This window comes from Zalophus californianus, chromosome 1, assembly GCF_009762305.2.
Source record: "Zalophus californianus isolate mZalCal1 chromosome 1, mZalCal1.pri.v2, whole genome shotgun sequence".
Taxonomy (NCBI): domain Eukaryota; kingdom Metazoa; phylum Chordata; class Mammalia; order Carnivora; family Otariidae; genus Zalophus; species Zalophus californianus.
The window spans coordinates 81,223,562-81,246,215 of NC_045595.1; the positions used below are offsets into that span (position 1 = coordinate 81,223,562).

At 37.9% G+C, this 22,654-nt stretch overlaps 1 protein-coding gene across 7 annotated transcripts in view; it reads left to right on the top strand.

Moving 5' to 3' along the window:
- Positions 1-4,462, top strand: part of ZNF385D (zinc finger protein 385D) — an 863,057-nt gene extending 858,595 nt beyond the window's left edge. For all 7 annotated transcript variants that reach the window (XM_027587443.2, XM_027587447.2, XM_027587446.2 and 4 more), the window contains one exon: positions 1,404-4,462. In XM_027587443.2, the coding sequence (XP_027443244.1) occupies positions 1,404-1,637 (234 nt within the window). In that variant the 3' untranslated portion in view covers positions 1,638-4,462. The remainder of the gene's footprint in view (positions 1-1,403) is intronic.
- The last annotated feature ends 18,192 nt before the right edge of the window (positions 4,463-22,654 follow it).

The following is a 22,654-nucleotide window of genomic DNA, read 5'->3' on the forward strand; positions in this document are numbered from 1 at the left end:
TGATTTTATTTAATTATTACACCAAGAATAGTATCTAAGGCCTGGGGAAATTCTTCCCGGGAGATGCCCTCTTCCCATTACCCCAAATATACCTTTTAGAATAGTGAACACACTAGTATTAGTGTCCTGACCTGGAATTTTTTTTTTTTTTAGGAATTTAGGGGAAATCTGTGAAACTTGATGATCTCAAGCTAATATTTATGACCATGTGGAGTTTTTCGTTGTTTGTGTGTGTGTGTGTTTCGCTTTTGTTTTTGTTTTCCTGGTTGAATTGACCATAGCTTTTATCAGGGAGACCCACGCCTCAGTGAAAAGTTAAGAACAACTGATCTATAGTATGTGCTGAATTGTGCATTTTGAAATCTGTTTTCTTCCAAATAGATCTTATTAATAATTGGTGCTATTGTGTGTTGCTGGCACATGAAAATATAGTTAAAGGAAAACTTCAATCATCTCTTATGAGACCTCAGTAGGAGTTGACCCAATTAATTTAGTAGCGTCATCCATTTTTATGCAAATGAAGTCACTTTACTCTTTTGTACAGAAGCAATTTTAGCTTCATTGAAAGGCTGTGAATTCTGCACAGAGCTGATGTTTCAGCACCACTGGTCCTAACTTTGAGTGCTATTTCTGACCAGCATAGATGCAGCTTTCAACAATCAAGTGAACGGTTCTTAAATAAACAGGGAAGTCAAATTGTGTTAATGTTACCATCCAAAACCTCCTTCCTAGCTCTATGTTACTGTTTCCATAAATGGGAGACATTCTTTCTGTGAGAACAGCCATCTTACTAACCCTACCAGCCAAAGAATGAACTGGTTTTGTAGAGTAGTGTTAAGAGAATGTTATTACCATTTGCACAAAGAGGAAGCAGAACCTGGAAGATCTGGGGGGGAGGTAAGTGTCTTCCTTGAAAGTGGAATTTTGTTATCTTTATTTCTCTTCGTTAATACCTCGCACCTTGCTGTGCTCCCCAGTTTACACACTTGGATAGCCTAATAGTAGTTGACAGCATTAATAAATCTCTTTTAAAGTATCTATTCCATGACAGTTAATGTGTGTGTGTGTGTGTAAAGATTCCATACTTTTTTTTCTCAACATGAATACTTTCCTCAGGAGGTATATTTATGAAGAAAAATAAAATAAGGTTGCTGAGTAGTTTTCTAGAGGACTTCTCAACATCCTAAGTTGGTCATCTTCAAGTGATCTTCCAGCTCTTTCAAAGGAAAGATGTTCTACACTTTTCATTACTTTTAGTGACACTTGTTATTTTTATTGTGTGATTTTATCTTGGTAGTTGTTTTCTGCTACATTTTAAAGCTGCCCTTCATTTTGGGTTCTAAGGGTAGATGCCCCAACTCCTGTCCTCTGCCCCCCCCCTTTTTTTTTCTCTCTCCTTGCAGGTAAAATTAGTATTTTCAAAAGAACCTTCAAAGCCATTGGCTCCACGCATTCTACCAAACCCACTGGCGGCTGCGGCCGCCGCTGCGGCCGTAGCTGTGAACTCCCCCTTCAGTCTCCGAACTGCTCCAGCGGCCACACTGTTCCAGACCTCGGCGCTCCCGCCCGCACTCCTGAGGCCAGCTCCGGGACCTATTCGGACCGCCCACACTCCTGTGCTGTTTGCTCCTTACTGAGTTCCAAATGGGAGTACTTGTACTGCAATAATTTTTCAAAAAACAAAAAACAAAACAAAACAAAAACAAAAAAAAAAAACAAAAGAGAACTATGCAGTGTTTATTTATAGTTTAAAGTCTATCTGAAGAGCCAGGACTTTTGATAGTGAATTGAAAAGATTATTTAAAAAAAAAAAAAAAAAAAGGAGGGCGGTCTAGGGGTGGGAAGGGAGGGGGTGGTATTTTCTCCAAATTAAAGCATTCCTCTTGAACACTGATTGTTTTAGAAGTGATCTCCAGCATTGACTTGTAGTGGTATCTAGAACTTCTGAAGCCTTCGTGACTGTGCTTTTGGGCACCTGTTTCCCTCTGCGTTGTCTTTCCCGCTTTATGAAACAACTATACATTGTAAGGGCATTAACTGGTTCCAATGTGTATATATAATAATTTACGCTGTAGATTAAGATAATATGAAAAAAGAAAAAACAAAAAGAAAAAAAAAAAAGACAACAACAAAAGCAACACTGTGAATAGTAGTACCCGTGCTGGTCCTCTTGCTATGACAGCAATTACTGGGTATTTATCCCAACAAAAGTAGATACAGTAGATGTCTTGTAAAACAATAGTGCTGTGTCTCAATCTATGCCACTAGGTTTTAAAGAATTGCAAAAGGTAGGATGAACGACTATTTCATGCCAGTAAGCAGTCAAACAATACAGAAATGCCAGAGGGTTTTGTCGAGGTCTTCCTGGTCCACATTCTCCCCCTCCTATCCAGCTTGTAGATGACTTGAGATTGAGGACAAGCGTGCAGGGCTCAGCATAGAGGTGGGGGAGATAATAATAATAAAAGTAATTTCTTACAAAGTACTATTTCCCCCCCCTGAAGCGGTATTGCTGGAAAGAGGCAAGGCTTTGTACTGAAACTATATCCGAAAACAGGTAAAGCCATGCATCATGGGTTTTTTAGAAACAATCAGTACAACTGTTCTGTTTCATGGATAAGGAATGATCATTACCTAAGATGATAATGCAAAGTAAAGATTTTTCATGTTAGTACATACCCAAACAAACAAACAAACAAAATACTAGAGAATATTGCATCTCTGCAATATCCCCTTTATATCCTACCAGTAAGGTTGTCTCTTAGGCAAAGGTTCCTGCTTTGAACATGATGATAGATGTTAGCTATTGTTGTGGGCTTTTTCTTGTTTTTTTAGATTTCCTACTGACATGATATAAACAATTAATATATATTTAAATGTTAGTAAAACAAGAAAAATGAACCTGAGGTGATTGCAGACCAAGGATATAGTGTTGAAAAAATTCTGGTAAGATGCACTTAACCATCATTTCTCTAGTGGAGTTATGAAATACTGGCAGCCTTTGATATTCACCAGAAGGCTGAAAGGAGTTGATGTTTTACCTTTAAAACAAGATTTATCAGGGGTATATATAAATATATGTATATTGTATATATGTTAGAAAGATTAAGAGAATAACTTATAAAAAGAAAATCTATATAAAATAATTATATAACCATCCCATGTTACATGTTATCATTAAGTTGGTAACAAATGGCATAAAAATAGCTGTGCCTTTAATTTGTGATAAAGGCTATTTGCTTTTTCCCATAGAAAGCTAACGTATACCTATCACTATGATGGGATTCGATGCAGCCAGTCTGTTGCATTAATAAGAACAAGGAGACTCAAACTTAGAACAATGATAAAACATGTACAAATCAACCCTACATGATTTAGATTTAGAGAAAAAAAATATTTTTGAAAAGGTTTTGTAAAGACTATTTAAATCTATAGGGGAGGGCTGGGTATGGCCTTCCTGAAACTGCTCTTAACTAGACTGTAGTAACCTTTTTGAGAGGTAAAAAGATTCAAGATGAAACCATTTGAGAGATAGGTATTTAGCATTTGTCATTTTATATTTAATAAACACCCATAGCGTGCTTGGTGCTCAACATTGAACATGGTCTTTGGAGTTCTTCTCCACCATCTAGCTATATAGACATTTGTCATATAAACATATCTTTAAAGCAGTTGGCTTTATTTAATTTTTGTTAAACAAACAACAAAATAAGAAGAAGGAAGGAAAAAAAAAGGGAGAAGGCAGGCAGATAAGAAAAAAGTATTTCATTAGTCTTTGGTAAAAAGAATTTCAAACCACACATCTCTGGTTAAACATGTTGGTTAGTATTAAAATTTGTTTTTTGAGAATACCTGGTAATTTCACATTTACCAACATCTCTACTCTCTGGTCTTAGCAAGTGTTTCCTTTTTTTCACTCACAGACCCTACTGGTTCAGCCAGATGGAAAGTTGCTCATGAATTTGGGGCTCTGTCTATATCCCGTGTGACCAGCTTCTAACGGATTTGAACTTTAGTTGCCTTTTTCCTGCTTTGTCAAATATTTTGATCTTTCACTATAAGTTAGCCTGAATCCTTATCCAACAACCTTTACACCTGATAAAACCTCTTTCTGTTGGAGAACTTCATGTTAATTGATGCAGTCTCACTATTATGTGCTTTTGCTGTTCTTCCCCATTTTCACCCAAGTGAATTCGCCAGTCCACTAGAAGTCAGGGCCTGTGGGATGCAAAGAGTCCTGGATCACAAGGTGTTACTAACTTTAATGATTTGCTGGGAACAAACAAATCAGCCATATCTTCTCCATCAGCCATATGAGAAAACTCAGAAATACCTAAATCCCTTCTGCCTCACTTCGCTATGGAACCATTTTTGTTTAAATGGTCTCTTAAATTGGAGTTGTAATCATCAGTTGTCTTTTACTCACTACCTAATAAAGGATGAAGCCTAACTATAGAACTTACAGTGGCTTTTCTGTGAATTGCTTCCCTCCATTCCACATTATTTATCAACACCAGATCAACATCTATTAGAGTTCAGACTGCTATAAAGCTATATCCTTTTCCTTAGGGAACTTTTCTCATGAATAAAGATCAATAAGTCCGATTGGTCAGCATTGGTGCTCTGAAAATCCCCAAGGGTGGTCCGACTTTATGGTTATATATCCCTTCCCATGCATCACACCCATGGCAAGGAAGTGATAGAGAAAATATCTCTGATTTCATTTGAAACAAATATAAATGCATGGCAGGAACCAAATGCCTCTGGAAAAAGCAATGCTGCACCTCCTCCAGATCAACCAGACAAATGGGAAACAGTCGTTGGGGAGGTACTGTATTTCTCTTTTGAGAAAACAGGTGATTACTCATGACAAATTGCTCCTCTCCCTGTTCCTAATCTTTGAAGAGTGGTTGTTCTATTCACATAAGCAAACACAGTTGGCTTTTGGCAGTTTATACCATCCCTGCCACATCTGTAAAGATTACAATCCTTAGGTGCTTTTAGGCTTCCCTTCATCTATCGCAATAATTCACTGCCATTATCATCAGAGCTATAATTTGGTTTTTTTGAAAGGTGCTACATATTTTCCTGCCAAAGAACTATTTAACCAGGAGTGTTCATACTCACTTGCAAATTAGAAGAAGAGGAAATTATAAAAAAATTAAAAGACAACAACTTTTTTTAAAAATAAGATTATTCAAATTTATTGTGGATGTGGCCATGTAAGTTTCTAAGGCACAGGACCAATACATAGCACACATGGCATTAAATTTCACTTACAATTAAATTTTAAATTAATACTTTGTCCCCATACCCATGTAATGTTCAACTTTCCTGAAGAAATCGGATCACAAAGCTAAATGATTCAAGTGGTCTAAAGTCCTCTTCCTTCAAATATGAATTAATATAGAGAACTACCTTTCAGGACATTAGCATGGATGACATTATATTAATAACTGTTTGTATATGGGAGAGCATCATAAAATGGTGGGGAAAACGAGCTGAAGGAAGTCAAATTTTATTGTAGACTTTATCTCTGACCTGCAGGGTAATAATTAGTAGACTCATGCTTTGTCCTCAATTTCTTCATCAGTAGTACGGCTGAGCTGGTTTACTATTCCTGCATTAAAAGACCACTTCTCTCATCCTGTCAAAAATAAAATTGCTTTCTTGTAGTGAACCACAGAGCTACTCAAATATTTTCATATGTCCAGAAAGGTGTTCTATATTCCTCTCCATCCTGAGTGTACACCACACTGTAGGTCACTCATCTAATCAGAATGTAGACTTCAACAATTATCAGAGGAGTTGCTAATTCACACTGGACTTCTCACAAAGTCATAAAGGATGCACTGCATCTCTTTTCTCAATCTAGAACACCATAAATTTGGAACGAAACAAACCCAATAAAAGCAATAAAAAGTTGTCAGTGGGAGTGTGGAAGGGAGCTTTAAATGCCTCATCCTTATTCCTTTTGTTGTGCTTTCTCTCTTCAGCAGAAAGGGTCTCGCCATCACTAATTCTATCCTGGGTTTGCCTGTGTTTTAGCTAATGGATACTTTATTAAGACCACTTCGTCCACAAAGGATATCAGTGATGCTCTCATCATTGTTACAGCAAGAATTATTTGAACTGTGTCCTGACAGTGAATGTTTTACATATTGATTTCTGTAGGTTTTCACTAAAAAGGTAGATTTATTTCTAGAGCACCTCTTCTGCTCTTTCTATGGCACACTTTAATAATGACAGAGGCTACTACCAGGAAGTGAAATGGATCATTTATAAGGCAAGTCTTACTTGTCTACTTATTAGTTCTGAGAGTGGTATCAGGGCTTCCAGTGAAAGATGGATATATTGATATCTCCTCCTCAGGTGGCCTACAGGGTTGTTACTTTCAGGAATGGGTTTACAGCTTATCAGAATTATGAATGGTGATGGAAGGCCATTTCTGCACTGGAAAAACCTCCTATGTGCTACTTTTTTAAAAAGTCCATGCAGGTTACAAAACATCACAGTTTGAAGAATTCCTTGGCTTGCTCAGGTGTGAAAGGACCAAGAACTACCTTCAGTCTGATCATCTTTTTCTTGTTTTCAATGACAGAAAGTAATCTGTCTTAGACGGTGAAGTTGACTCTACAAATGGCCAAAATGCATTTCAGGTCAAACTTGATGATTAATATGTATGATCTAGTAGATCATACATATTATGTATATATTTACTAAATTTAGTAAATTTAGTTTACTAAAGTTTACTAAAACCACAGAGAATGGGGTTATGTTCTTTTCATGACTGACAAGTCAACTCTAAAAGCAATTTCCAAAGAGTAGGGCTAAAATGGCTTATAAGCAAAAGAGTCCAACTAAAAATAAATACCTGAACAGTAACCAATTCTAAGGTTAATGTGTGTGTGTATATACATGAAGTGATAGAGAATTCATCCTTTTACAAAGCCATGGCAGTATCTTTTTTTTTTTCCAATGATCAAGCTAGTTTTATTTTAAGAAGAGAAACTCTAATATCACATTTGGGAATCTTAACAAATTTAGGGCATTGGAGAGGTTGACAAGCAGATATAAAGCAAGGTTCTATGCTCTCTACTAACATTATTATGCTAGCAGTTTGAGTTGGATAATGCAATTGTAACATTTCATACAAGCTACTGACTTTCAATATAGAAGTTGAACCTTTATCAAATCTTTTTTAAATCCAGGTAGTGTGCAAGACAGGACTAAAGACAATTAGCAAGGAGAGAATCCTTTATTGGGGGCCTGGATTGTATTTTTTTTTTTTTTTAGGAAACAAAATTTGTTAAAGTCATTTGGCTACTTGATTATCTAAATCTAGTAAGATATAAATCCACTGGGAAATGTGTTATGGCATCTTTAAGCCATGGTAAAAGTGTATGGAATTTTATTAACTAAATATAACAGTATGGGTTTTATTGGATACTTCTCAACTCAATTTAAAATATTTCACTGTATAATTTCAACATAGGACACCAGGGCAAGGCAAGGCTAATATTAGGTAAAGACCCTCCACTGAATGCTTTGTGTCTATTATGACCGTGAGTTAATATTATTAGATACAGAAAAGAAATAAAGGTCTTGAGATTCTGGAAAGTTTAGCTTTCATGAAATAGTCAAAAAGCATTTCCTGGGATAACATCTGTTTTTTAAAGTGATTATGGAAAAAAATGTGTGGAAGTGGTAAATATTGAGGAAAGCCTTGTGGCAAAGGGGTCTAGGCATAAGACTGATCATCACAGAACACAAATTATCTATGAGGAAATTGGGCCAACTTACTTGGTATTTTGATGACTCCCTTCTGAAAAAAAGGAATAACAATGTGACTACAAAGATATGCTAAAAAAAAAAAGCTGAATTTAGTAAATGCAAGTCACCTGCCTCTCAAAATTAGTTCCAAAATCTGAGCCTAATTTCTATAAATTTCAATAAAATTGTTTTAAAATGCATCTTATGCTTACAGTGTTCATATTCCTACATATCTGAAGTGGAATTAATCTGATGCCAAACCAATATCATTTGTAGCTATGTTAGACCCTCAATTTTGTCCTGGAAAAAAAAAACCTGATAGATTGTATTTAAGACATCTAATCTTAAACACACATGTCACTCTATGCTAAGAACATTGTTTTTCCTGGGAAATTTCTTGGTAAGTTTTTTCCTTTTATCAGTCAAAATCTTTATGTCAGTTCAACTAAGGTTTCCTTACTTAATTGTAGTCCATCATTTCTGCTAGTAACATTTAATTTACTGGAATTTTACAATTACTTTTAAATTGCCTCCTAAAAGTGGTTGAAGAAAAAATTATTATTAGCTGATGTATGATGAGATACTCAACCCTCATGAAAACTGGAGGTTTGGCAATTTTTAAGTAGTTATTCTTAATAATAGAACATTAAACAGACTCTATCAAATAAATTGAGTGATGACTATGCCTATTTACTGATAGCCAATTTGAGCCTTAGTCTCAAGTTCTAAAAATAGCTAATCCACATGCATTTAGTGACCGCAAATTGAAGGCAATATTTGTTTTTGACAACCAGACTTCTGATTGGAAACTTTGACATTAACATTCAAAGAAATTAAATAAAATTTTGAAATTTTAAAAATAGGCTGTGGGTTGTCCTACATTTTTGTAACCCTGCAAAAAAACTACTCAAGGGAAAAAGTTATGTGATTTTTTTTTTTTCACCTTATATTCTCATAGTTTAGAAAATATAGGCAGGGCTTCGTCCAATATCAACCACGTGGGAAAAGGTTTGATAAAGTTCTACCCAATGACAATAATACCTCATATTTGAAAGAGCACTACCACAAACACTGAAGAGGGACAATATACATAGCTTTCTTGATTTTGAAAAAAAAGAAAAAGGAAAGAAACCAGGGATCAAAGAAATTGCCCTGCCTATAATCACACAGATACGACTGTCAGCTAAAATGATGCCGAGGTGGTGCTCTAGCATGTTCCTTCATCTGCACCTTTGGGATCTTAACTTGAGCAGCAGAAGCCAAAATGCTCAGGATGCAAATTTGTGCCACCTTACAGCCCATATGTTCTGTAAATCACTTTGCTCTTTTCATCTTGCCAAATCATGCTGAATAAGCCTTAGTAAGAGGTTCTTGATGTCCCCAGGTGGATTTGGACCATTGAGATTAAATTGTTTGTGTGTTTTACATTTTGATACTTGAATTATGATTATTTGTGTTGTTGTTATTGTTTATTTTAATTGAAGACTCAAAGAACTCCCTTTTGTGTGCCAGGAAAATCTTAAGTTTAAAATAATGAAATCAGGACAATTCACATAATTCGTATCATGCCATTCTTCTGTTTTAAGTCACGTAATAAAATCTCCCCATATGCTAATAATTTCCCCAATATGAAATGAAGCCATCAATTTTATTGACTCAGAAATGTAAAATGTAGAACATTTTATCCTGTCTCTGGTCCTGTACTAAGTTAAGCTTTCAGCTGTGAACAAATTAATCTTTATTTTTATCAGGAATTCTTTAAGAACTTTTCAGTTTCAATAAAAGAAAGACACTAGTAATATTTTTGTGATGAAAGCTCCCTGGTTCCTTCAGCAGCCCTAGAAATGTCCTCAGCCATTATTTCCTCTCTGCTCAACAATATCAAAATTATCTGGGGACAAGATATTTCAGATGCTTTCAGGAAATTGGGACGTTTAAGTCCTTAGTCTTCACTTAGTTCATGAAATAAATGTGGTTGCTTATTTTCCTCTCATCCACAAATAATTCCTAGGCAATGTATCCAATTTAAGAAACATTTTTCCTTCTTAGTTTAAGTTTTAAGGCTCTTTGGAAGAGAAATATTAGAACAAATTCGATGTGCATTCTATATGTTCTACTCTGCTTGTTTGTAACATCTTACCATTCAGAGAAGTACAAACAAAACAAACAAACAAACCAACCCCTGCATAACATGGTTGTTCCAAGCATCAGCTAAAAGTTTCAGCAACTCACAGAACATGTGTCCCATGACTGTTTCTCAAAAGAAATGTTTGAGAGGGGGAGGGGAATAAAATATTTTGTTTTGTCCATCTCTGAATGTTGCCTGTTCCACTGGCCCCTCTTTCTCCCTTGTCAGAAAGACAGGAGTTCTTATCTTTAAATTGACCACTCAGTACATTTCATTTAAGTATAAGGAAGTACAGTCATTTTATTTGTAGCATTGAAACCTGTGGTTGGCCCTTGCTGAAATAAAATTTCAGTGCAGACAAGAGGTTGCAAGATAATAGTCCATGTCTCCATAGGGCTGAAAAAGATTTTTGCCTGAGCAGTGCTTTTTAAACAAATTTTAATTAGCTCCCAAACATCTCCCATCTCCCAAAAAGCTTTTTTATTTTTTTAATTGGAAATTCTGATTTCTCTTAACAAATCAGAAAAATCTGAGAGCCGTAGTGCTGCATTCCCACTAGGCAACTATTAGCTGCAATTGAACTGTGACTGCCCCCTTTGGACAAAGTGGAGTTTTGCAATTTATTATGATGTACACTCGGAGACCATAGTAATTGTTTCCTGCCAGGCCACTGTAATCATTTGGTTTACAAACTCCAGCATGGCTTATTGATTCTCAATCACCACCTACACTTTTGCCATCTAGTTTTCAGGGTTCTCTTTAACCTTTTACCCTCTCCCTCAATTTGGCATTTCCGAGTTCGTCTCGTAATGCTTTTGATTCTCATTTAGATAGGCAGCTTCCTAACGATTAATGTTTTACAAGCATCAATTTCAGTAAAGGCTCCCTTCACTAGAATATGATGATGGGAGCATGTGGGATTTTCTAGATTTGACACCCAGAAAAGAACTGATTCAGGCAGCGAGTGGGTGACTGCATTCAAGAAAAGGATTCTGCCTTTTCCTTCACATTTCTCTAACGGATGGTTTGGCTTCAGCTAACAGCAGAAATCGGATTTTAGGAAGAGACACCAAGCATATTTCATATGAAAACACTTTTTATCTCTTCTATTCTTTCAAGGAAAATAAGAAAAATTCAGATATAATATTTCTGAGCATACCTTTGCTGAATACATTTTGGTTCTTTTTTTTAGGGCCCTAGACAATTTCTCGCAAAGGCATATGAACTGCCAGATTGTTAATTTGAAAAAAAAAATTAATACCAAAGTATTTTTATTAACTTTTGAAATAACCCCCATAATTTCCCACATTTAGGATTAACATTCAAAATATAGAAGCAGCCATGGCATGCAAAATATCTGTCCTTAAATTCTGCCTGACCCATTGCCATTAACATTAACATCTATGGGTTTTAAGTTGTTAATTAACTAGTAGCAAAAGTCTCTTCGTGTTGTTTTGCTTAGAAAAAAAAAAAAAACAACAATAACAACGACAACAAAACATGGCCGATCATAAGTTTCTGTTCAGTGTTCCAAGCCAGGAGCCTAAGCCAAAACTAGATTTGGAATCTTGACTAACATACAACTTCACATTTTTCAGTGTGTAATCCAGGCATTGTGAATAATATCTGGCCAAGTCCTAGGAAATTGCTCGTGGTCTTTCTAAACATAGACAGGGAATTGTTATGCTGAAGCTAAAACCAAATGTCAGCTAAGGGTCTGATGCTGGGGAAAACAATTAGAACCTTACTGAATTACCCTCCTTGTTAAAGCATTCACCTTCAAAAGCTAATTATCAGTTTATCATGTTTTATTCATTAATCAGAATTATTTTCAAGAGTGTCAGAGCATTTCAGGTGGGCTGGGTTGGGTTATAATGGGAAGGACTACATAAACATACCCTCTGCAAGTTTGTGATTTAGTTAAATGCAACACTTAATGGGAGCAAAATGCTATACAGGATAGGAGAAAATGAAGCCTCTTTTGGCCACTGTTTCCTTTTCTCTGGATTTCCTCTTGGTAAGAAGTGGGACAGGGAGGGGTGCACAATTGCCAGCAACAGCTGGTATAGAAATGGTTCTGTCATAGTTTATGCCGACTCACTACCATTGCATACTTAGGTATACGAATTTCCCAGGGCTGCTGAAATAAATTACAATATACTTTGATGGCTTAAAACAACAGAAATTCATTCTCGCAGTTATAGGGGCTAGAAATCCAAAACCCAGGTGCTGGCAGGATTGGTTTCCTCTTAGGGGCTGAGAGGAATGAACCGTTTTGTGCCTTTTCCTAATTTCTGGTGGTGGCTGGCAGGTTCTCCATTTGTGCATGCACACCCCATCTCTGCTTTCATTTTCACACTGGGGTTCTCTCTGTGTGTCTTCACATTACCTTCCTTACAGGCTTGCGTCTCTTTTCTTTTTTTTTTTTTATTAGGATACCAGTCATGTTGGACTTAGGGCACACCTTCCTCCAGTATGGCCTCATCTTAATTAATTACATCTGCAAAGATCCTATTTCCAAATAAGGTCACATTCTCAGGTTCTGGAGGTAGGACTTCAATATACCTTTTTGCGGACAGAGACCAACCCACTGTAGGCTTACCTTACCTTTCCCAGAAAACTTCTACCCACAATTTGTACCCTTCTCTTTAAGGTGTTATTTCTAATCTTATGGTTTGCCTAGCTCTTGAGCCAAACAAGTACCACCAAGGCCTCCATTTCTGTCATCAAAGTTTGAGGACCCTGAAAGCTATCCACAATCACTCCTGCTGTCTTTAGTTTGGGTCCTCTAGAACCAGAGCCTGAAATGAGATTCTCATGAAAGTTGTTTTTTACCGAAGGTGTGCTCTCAGGAGCAGAGGAATCAGGGAAGCAGGGTAGGGCCAGAGGGGAAAGCTAAGGACAGGCTTTAGCCTGGTCTCTGGAAAATTATGAATATTTTCAATAATTCCTTAAGATATTGTTTGATCATTAATACAATTCAAGAATAAGGTATTAAAAGAGGCAGGTGTGGTCACAAAGAATGCTGAACTGAGTACAAAAGAGATAGCTAATATCATTTCCTAGGACCATTGGCAAGTCATTGGCTATCTTTGGGTAAACTGATTAGAAATCCCAGTTTGCCTGGAACACTTGCAATTTATAGCAGTTGCGTAGGTATAATCATGAATAGTGCTCCATTATAAGCACCAAAATGTCCTGGTTTGGTCAATAATTTTATGAACAGTTTGTTTTCAACCCTGATTTTCCCAATTTATAAAATCAGTGGGTTGAAATAGGTGATATATAAGGACCCTTCCAATAACAAAAATTTCTGCATAGTACCTTGTGTTTAATAAAACATGTTGCTGGGGGCGGAGCAAGGTGGCGGAGGAGTAGGAGACCTGGATTTCGTCTGGTCTCAGGAATTCAGCTGAATAGGGATCAAACCATTCTGAACACCTACGAACTCAACAGGAGATCGAAGAAAACAATAGCAACAACTCTCTGAACAGAGAATTGACCACTTACTGGAAGGTAGGACATGCGGAGAAGTGAATCCGAGGCGATATTCGGGAGGATAGATGGCGGGGGAGGGGCCTCCGTCGGCCGCTTCTGGCAAGTGATAGAGACGCGGAGACAAAATCGGACCTTTTAGAAGTCGGCTCCGCTGAGGGACGTCGCTCCAGTGGCTAAGCGGGGGGTGGAACCCTCGTGGGACAGTGTGGTCTCAGGACCCTCGGGGTCACAGAAAGACCAGGGGTGCCTGAGTGTGGCAGAGCTCCCAGGGATCGGAGCGGGGAAGCAGGCTACAGAGACGGAGCCGAGGCGCGGGCTCTCAGCTCGGGGTTGCCATAAACTGTGATCTGCGGCCCAGTCGGGCCACTGCTCCTGCAGCAGAGACCCAACAAGCGGCAGAGCCAGAGACTCCCCTTCCTCCCCCCCGGGAGGAGCGGCGCGGGAGCGCACCACAGGGATCTGCTGGGTTTGGAGACTCCACACAGGGTCAGGTGCCAGAGATAGAAATGCTCAATCACAGGCCGGGTGAGCATGGAGTGCGGCCGGAGACCGGGGAGACGGGAGTGACTGCTTTTCTCTCGGGGTGCACTGAGGAGCGGGGCCCCGAGTTCTCAGCTCCTCAAGGGTAGAGACTGGGACACTGCCATTTTCATTCTTGTCCTTCAAAGCTGTACGGAAAGCTTACAGGGAACAAAAGCTCCTGGGAGCAAACCCGAGCAGATTCCTTAGCCCGGACTGACAAGGGCGGGGCAATTCTGCCTCCGGCAAAGACATTTGGGAACCACGGCAACAGGCCCCTACCGCGGAAGATCAGCACAAACAGCCAGCCAAGACGAAGTTTACCCATCAATGAGAACGGCAAAACACCAGCACTAGAGGAATACTGCACATAGAATTCATGGCTTTTTTACCATGATTCATTAGTCTTTCAAAGTTAATTTTTTTAACTGTTTTTTTTTCCCCTTTTTCAAACATCTTATCAATCTTTTTTTAAAAACACATTTTTATTTTTCATTTTTAGAGTCATATTCTATCCCTTCATAGTAGTTACCCTTATTTTTGGCATATATATAACTTGTTCTCTCTTTAAAATTTTGAGATACAGTTTCTTCTAACATATCAAAATATACCCTAAATCTCTAGTGTATGGCTTTGTTCTAGTCTCCTGCCTGATCAGATTCTCTCCCCTTTTTCTTTCTTCCTTCCTTCCTTCCTTCCTTTCTTTCTTTCTTTCTTTCTTTCTTTCTTTCTTTCTTTCTTTCTTTTATCCTCTTCTTTCTTTTTTCAAGCACCTTATCAATTCCTTTTTAAATTTTTTTATAATTTTCATCTTTACAGTCATATTCCATCCCTTCATCATATCAACCCTTATTTTGTACATATATAAGTCTTTCTTTCTTTAAAATTTTAGGAGGCACTTTCTTCTAACAGAGTAAAATACACCCAAAATCTAGTGTGTGACAATGATCTATGCACTAGCCTGATCATATTTGATCATATTCTGTTTTTTTTTCTGTTTTGTTCTGTTTTTGTTTCTATCTTTTTCTTTTTCTTTTTTTTTTTTCTCTTTCTTTTTCTTTCTTTCCCTTTCTTCTCCCCTGGTTTCAGGTCTTTTCTGATCTGTTTAGAGCATATTTTCTGGGGATGTTGTTAACCTGTTAGCATTTTGTTCTCTCATTCATCTCTTCTCCTCTGGACAAAATGACAAGATGAAAAAAATCACCTCATCAAAAAGAACAAGAGGTAGTACCGTCTGCCAGGGACCTACTCAATAGGGACATTAGTAAAATGTCGGACCTAGAGTTCAGAATCATGATTTTAAAGATACGAGCCAGGCTGGAAAAAATCATGGAAGTTATTAGAGAAACCCTTCCTGGAGAAATAAAAGAACTAAAATCTAACCAAGTCAAAATCAAAAAGGCTATTAATGAGGTACAATCAAATATGGGGCACTAACTGCTAGGCTAAATGAGGCAGAAGAGAGAATTAGCAATATAGAAGACCAAATGATGGAAAATAAAGAAGCTGACAAAAAGAAGATAAACAACCACTGGATCACGAGGGCAGAATTCGAGAGATAAGCAATATGATAAGATGAAACAACATTAGAATAATTGGGATCCCAGAAGAAGAAGAAAGAGAGGGGCAGAAGGTATATTGGAGCAAATTATAGCAGAGAACTTCCCTAATGAGGGGAAGGAAACAGGCATCAAAATCCAGGAGGCACAGAGAACCCCTCTCAAAATCAATAAAAATAGGTCAACACCCCAACATTTAATAGTAAAACTTACAAGTCTCAGAGACAAAGAGAAAATCTTGAAAGCAGCTCGGGAGAAGACATATGTAACCTACAATGGTAGAAACATTAGATTGGCAAAAGACCTATCCACGGAGACCTGGCAGGCCAGAGACGACAGGCATGATATCTTCAGAGCACTAAATGAGAAAAATATGCAGCCAAGAATACTATATCCAGCTAAGCTCTCATTGAAAATAGAAGGAGAAATAAAAATCTTCCAGGACAAACAAAAACTAAAGAAATTTGCAAGCACAAAACCAGCCCTCCAAGAAATATTGAAAGGGGTCCTCTAAGCAAAGAGAGAGCCTAAAAGCAGCATAGACCAGAAAGGAACACAGACAATATACAGTAACAGTCACCTTACAGGCAATACAATGGCACTAAATGCATATCTTTCAATAGTTACCCTGAATGTAAATGGTCTAAATGCCCCAATCAAAAGACACAGGCTTTCAGATTGGATTAAAAAACAAGACCCATCGATATGCTGTCTGCAAGAGACTCATTTTAGACCCAAAGACACCCCCATATTGAAAGTGAGGGGGTGGGAAACCATTTACCATGCTAATGGACACCAAAAGAAAGCTGGGGTGGCAATCCTTATATCAGACAAATTATATTCTAAAGCAAAGATTGTAATAAGAGATGAGAAAGGACACTATATCCTACTTAAAGGGTCTATCCACCAAGAAGATCTAACAATTATAAATATCTATGCCCCTAACATGGGAGCAGCCAATTATATAAGGCAATTAATAACAAAAGCAAAGAAACACATTGACAACAACACAATAATAGTGGGGGACTTTAACACCCCCCCTCACTGAAATGGACAGATCATCTAAGCAAAAGATCAACAAGGAAATAAAGACTTGAAATGACACACTGGACCAAATGGACTTCACAGACATATTCAGAACATTCCATCCCAAAGCAACAGAAAACACATTCTTCTCTAGTGCCCATGGAACATTCTCCAGAATAGATCACATCCTAGGTCTCAAATTAGGTCTCAAATGGTACTAAAAGATTGGGATTTTTCCCTGCATATTTTCAGACGACAATGCTTTGAAACTAGAACTCAATCACAAGAGGAAAGTCGGAAAGAACTCAAAGACATGGAGGCTAAAGAGCATCCTACTAAAGAATGAATGGGTCAACCAGGAAATTAAAGAAGAATTAAAAAAATTCATGGAAACCAATGAAAATGAAAACACAACTGTTCAAAATCTTTGGGATGCAGCAAAGGCAGTCCTAAGAGGAAAGTATATAGCAATACAAGCCTTTCTGAAGAAACAAGAAAGGTCCCAAATACACAACCTAACCCTACACCTAAAGGAGCTAGAGAAAAATCAGCAAATATAACCTAAACCCAGCAGGAGAAGAGAAATAATAAAGATCAGAGCAGAAATCAATGAAATAGAAACCAAAAAACAGTAGAACAGATCAACGAAACTAGGAGCTGGTTTTTTGAAAGAATTAACAAGATTGATAAACCCCTGGCCAGACTTATCAAAAGAAAAGAGAAAGGACCCAAATCAACCAAATCATGAATGAAAGAGGAGAGATCACAACCAACACCAAAGATATACAAACAATTATAAGAACACATTATGAGCAACAATATGCCAGCAAATTAGATAACCTGGAAGAAATGGATGCATTCCTAGAGATGTATCAACTACCAAAATTGAACCAGGAAGAAATAGAAAACCTGAACAGATCTATAACCACTAAGGAAATTGAAGCAGTCATCAAAAAGCTCCCAACAAACTAAAGCCCAGGGCCAGATGGCTTCCCAGGGGAATTCTATCAGACCTTTCAAGAAGAATTAATACCTATTCTCCTGAAACTGTTCCAAAAAATAGAAATGGAAGGAAAACTTCCAAACGCATTTTATGAGGCCACCATTACCTTGATCCCCAAACCAGACAAAGACCCCATCAAAAAGGAGAATTACGACCAATATCCTTGATGAACACGGATGCAAAAATTCTCACCCAAATACTAGCCAGTAGGATCCAACAGTACATTAAAAGGATTATTCACCATGACCAAGTGGGATTTATCCCTGGGCGGCAAGGTTGGTTCAACATCCGGAAATCAATCAACGTGATACAATATATTAACAAAAGAAAGAACAAGAATCATATGATCCTCTCAATAGATACAGAGAATGCATTTGACAAAGTACAGCATCCTTTCTTGATCAAAACTCTTCAGAGTATAGGGATAGAGGTACCTACCTAAATATCATAAAAGCCATCTATGAAAAACCTACAGCAAATATCATTCTAAATGGGGAAAAGCTGAGAGCTTTCCCCCTAAGGTCAGGAACACGGCAGAGATGTCCACTTTCACCACTGCTATGCAACATAGTATTAGAAGTCCCAACCACAGCAATCAGACAACAAAAAGAAATCAAAGGCTTCCAAATCAGCAAAGAGGAAGTCAAACTCTCACTCTTTGCAGATGATATGATACTGTATGTGGAAAACCCAAAAGACTCTACCCCAAAACTGCTAGAACTCATACAGGAATTCAGTAAATTGGCAGGATATAAAATCAATGCACAGAAATCAGTAGCATTCCTATTCATCAAGAACAAGACAGAAGAGAGACAAATTAAGGAGTCGATCCCATTTACAATTGCACCCAAAACCATAAGATACCTAGGAATAAATCTAACCAAAGAGGCAAAGGATCTGTACTCAGAAAACTATAAAATACTCATGAAAGAAATTGAGGAAGACACAAAGAAATGGAAAAACGTTCCATGCTCATGGATTGGAAGAACAAACATTGTGAAGATGTCAATGCTACCTAGAGCAATCTACACATTCAATGCAATCCCCATCAAAATACCATCCATTTTTTTCAAAGAAATGGAACAAATAATCCTAAAATTTGGGAACCAGAAAAAACCCCAAATAGCCAGAGGAATGTTGAAAAAGAAAAGCAAAGCTGGTGGCATCACAGTTCCGGCCTTCCAGCTCTATTACAAAGCTGTCATCATCAAGACAGTATGGTACTGGCACAAAAACAGACACATAGATCAATGGAATATAAAAGAGAGCCCAGAAATGGACCCTCAACTCTATGGTCAACTTATCTTTGACAAAGCAGGAAAGAATGTCCAATGGCAAAAAGACAGTCTCTTCAACAAATGGTGTTGGAAAATTGGACAGCCACATGCAGAAGAATGAAACTGGACCGTTTACTTATACCACACACAAAAATAGACTCCAAATGGTTGAAAGACTTAGATGTGAGACAGGAGTCCATCAAAATCGTAAAGGAGAACACAGGCAGCAACCTCTTCAACCTCAGCCGCAGCAACTTCTTCCTCAAAACATTGCCACAGGCAAGGGAAGCAAGGGCAAAAATGAACTATTGGGATTTCCTCCAGATAAATAGCTTTTGCACAGCAAAAGAAACAGTCCACAAAACCAAAAGACAACCGACAGAATGGGAGAAAATATTTGCAAATGACATATCAGATAAAGGGCTAGTATCCATAATCTACAATGAACTAATCAAACTCAACACCCAACGAACAAATAATCCAATCGAGAAATGGGCAGAAGACATGAACAGACATTTCTCCAAAGAAGACATCCAAATGGCCAACAGATGTGTGAAAAAGTGCTCAACATTGCTCGGCATCAGGGAAATCCAAATCCAAACCTCAATGAGATACCACCTCACACCAGTCAGAATGGCTAAAATGAATAAGTCAGGAAACGACAGATGTTGGCGGGGATGCGGAGAAAGGGGAACCCTCCTACACTGTTGGTGGGAATGCAAGCTGGTGCAACCACTCTGGAAAACAGTATGGAGGTTCCTCAAAAAGTTGAAAATGGAGGTACCATATGATCCAGCAATGGCACTACTGGGTATTTACCACAAAGATACAAATGTAGGGATCCGAAGGGGTATGTGCACCCCAATGTTTATAGCAGCAATGTCCACAATAGCCAAACTGTGGAAAGAGCCAAGATGTCCATCGACAGATGAATGGATAAAGAAGAAGTGGTATATATACACAATGGAATAATACGCAGCCATCAAAAGGAATGAAATCTTATCATTTGCAATGACGTGGATGGAACTGGAGGGTATTATGCTGAATGAAATAAGTCCATCAGGGACAGACATGTATCATATGACCTCACTGATATGAGGAATTCTAAATCTCAGGAAACAAACTGAGGGTTGCTGGAGCGGTGGGGGGGTGGGAGGGATGGGGTGGCTGGATGATAGACATTGGGGAGGGTATGTGCTATGGTGAGCACTGGGAAGTGTGCAAGACTGTTGAATCACAGATCTGTACCTCTGGAACAAATAATGGAATATAGGTTAAGAAAAAAAAAAAGAAGAAGATAGCAGGAGGGGAAGAATGAAGGGGAGTAAATCGGAGGGGGAGACGAACCATGAGAGATGATGGACTCTGAAAAACAAACTGAGGATTCTAGAAGGGAGGGGGGCGGGGGGATGGGTTAGCCTGGTGATGGGTATTAAAGAGGGCACATTCTGCGTGGAGCATTGGGTGTTATGCACAAACAATGAATCATGGAACACTACATCAAAAACTAATGATGTAATGTATGGTGATTAACATAACAATAAAAAATTTAAATAAAACACGTTGCTTTTTGATAAGGGGATGGTAACTAAAATATAGTCAGTGCCAGTCTCTATGCTAAATCCTATGCTTCTGGTTTTTAAATTTTATCTTCACAATGATCACAAGGGCAAAAAATTACTATCCCTATATTATAAATGTAAAATAAGATCAGAGAAGTCAAGCACCTGCCTCAAGATAAACAGTAAATAAACTTTGGAGACAATATTTAGATCAAGAATGCCAATGCCTAATTTTTTTCTACTGTACACTAGGAAGTGTTTCATCAGGCTCTTTTGTAGAGAAAATAACAAAACTTCATAGAATCTAGCTAAAGAATAGATAACCAGAAATCATTTGTACTACAGGCTGAAGGTCACAGCTTTTAATTAAATTTGTTGAGGCATAATAATGTTGACTATGATCACAATAGTAACGATGATGGTGCTGATGACTCTGAGCTCCTTTCAGTTGCAGAGCACTTCACCATTCACTGTCTTTCCTTTTACAGTAAAACGATCTAAGATGTTCAGACCGAAGTGCAAAATCTGTGACCAGCCATCAACCCTTTCACTGCTCTTGGCCATACCTCTTATATTCAAATCTCAAATTCCTTTTATTTAGTCTTCAGTGTGTTGTAGTCACTTTAATACAGCAATAAGATTGATGTTAGAAGGGTCATCAATTACAGAGCAGCAAGAAGAGGCCTTTCTAAACCTGATGAATTCCTTAGCGGCAGTCAGAAATCATGGAATGCCAGGACTTCTCCATGAGGCATCCACATCTCCACTGTCTCTAAGCAAGGGTCCAACCACTGCGGGGAAATGTGTGATAGGAAATAGACATTTTAAATATGGTAGAAAAAATTACAAGGCCAAATCTGCCTGATGGCACCCTGAGATCTCTGAGGACAAAAATATCTGTATCACTTAATGAAGGATCATTTTACAATCTCCGTTGTGTCTGAGACTAATTGCCTTCCAAATTTTGGTATGAGAATGCCTGCATATCTTAGGATCTAGGGTAATGACATAAGGGTCAAGAGATCATTTCTGTAATTTTTAACAGGTTTTGAAGCATTTAAAACAAATGGTATCAATTATTAAACAACTACAGATGCCCTCGAGCAGAGTTTGCTCAAGTGTGGTACATAGACCACCCCCAAAGGCATCGCGAGGAAAGCACATTATGCAAATTCTTGGGCACTACCTAAGAGAGAATCAGGATCTTTGAAGATGATGCTCTACCTGTTTCCAACTCTCATGGTGATTCTTTTGTACACTAAACCACTGTCTGAAAGAGCTACTAGTTCTGACATTCTTTAGTGGCCCTTCTTTATAATCTTTGGTATAATAAATAATATTGGAGTAGTGTCACCACTATGACTAGGCTTTTTCCCAAAAGGAATTTTTCCACTTTGGTATAAATCTCCCATAGATACCAGTTTATGTGATTACATAGCTGAAGTACATTCTAGAGAGTTTACATGACCCAAATATCACTGCATTCCTCTTCAGGGACAAGCCACACACAAAAAATTGCAAGCTCCAAATCCAAATGGTGCTCTGGGCACCTCTGGGCACCTAATGCTCTGGGCTGAGCATTCCTACCTGCCACCCACCTTGCCCGAGAGTCTTGCAACTTCAGGTGCCAGTAGACAGCAAGCAATAAAAGGACTCTCTTCACTTGGGTGGGAACCTGACCCTCTTTTCCAACCATGCATAAGTTAGACTAGCATAGTATATGTTTCTGTAAGTCATTCTTCCTTTCCATTATGTTTAGCTTCATAAGATTGGGTAGATGCTTTTCTACAAATACTGAATAGCTCCTGCCCAGCCACTTGTTTCATAATGAGGTAACTTCATGTCATTGCTCCCTTAATCAATTTGCCCAACCGGCGCTATTTACAAGCTGTATGAGCTTGGGCCAGTTATATAATTACTCTGTGCTTAAGTTTCCCCACTTGTTAAATGGGGAAACTAACAGTACCTCTACATCATAGTGCTCTTGTGTCCATGAATGAACCAAATATAAGTGAGGTGCTTAAAATAGTACCTGGCACATAATAACCACAATATAAATATTACCATTTTTATTATTATTATTATTATTCTGTATGCCTTGTACACAAGCAACAGTTCCTAAGCCAAAATGTATTTTCAGGGAACAACAGACATTTTGTACTCCTGATCGTGTGTGTGTGTGTGTGTGTGATAAATCATCTCTTGATTTGAACATTAGTGTTACGGAGAAAATGCCTATCCATGCATTTGTGTGCACTGAGAGGTCTTCAATAATTTTTATTTAAGAGCAAAAATAGGTTTTAAAATAT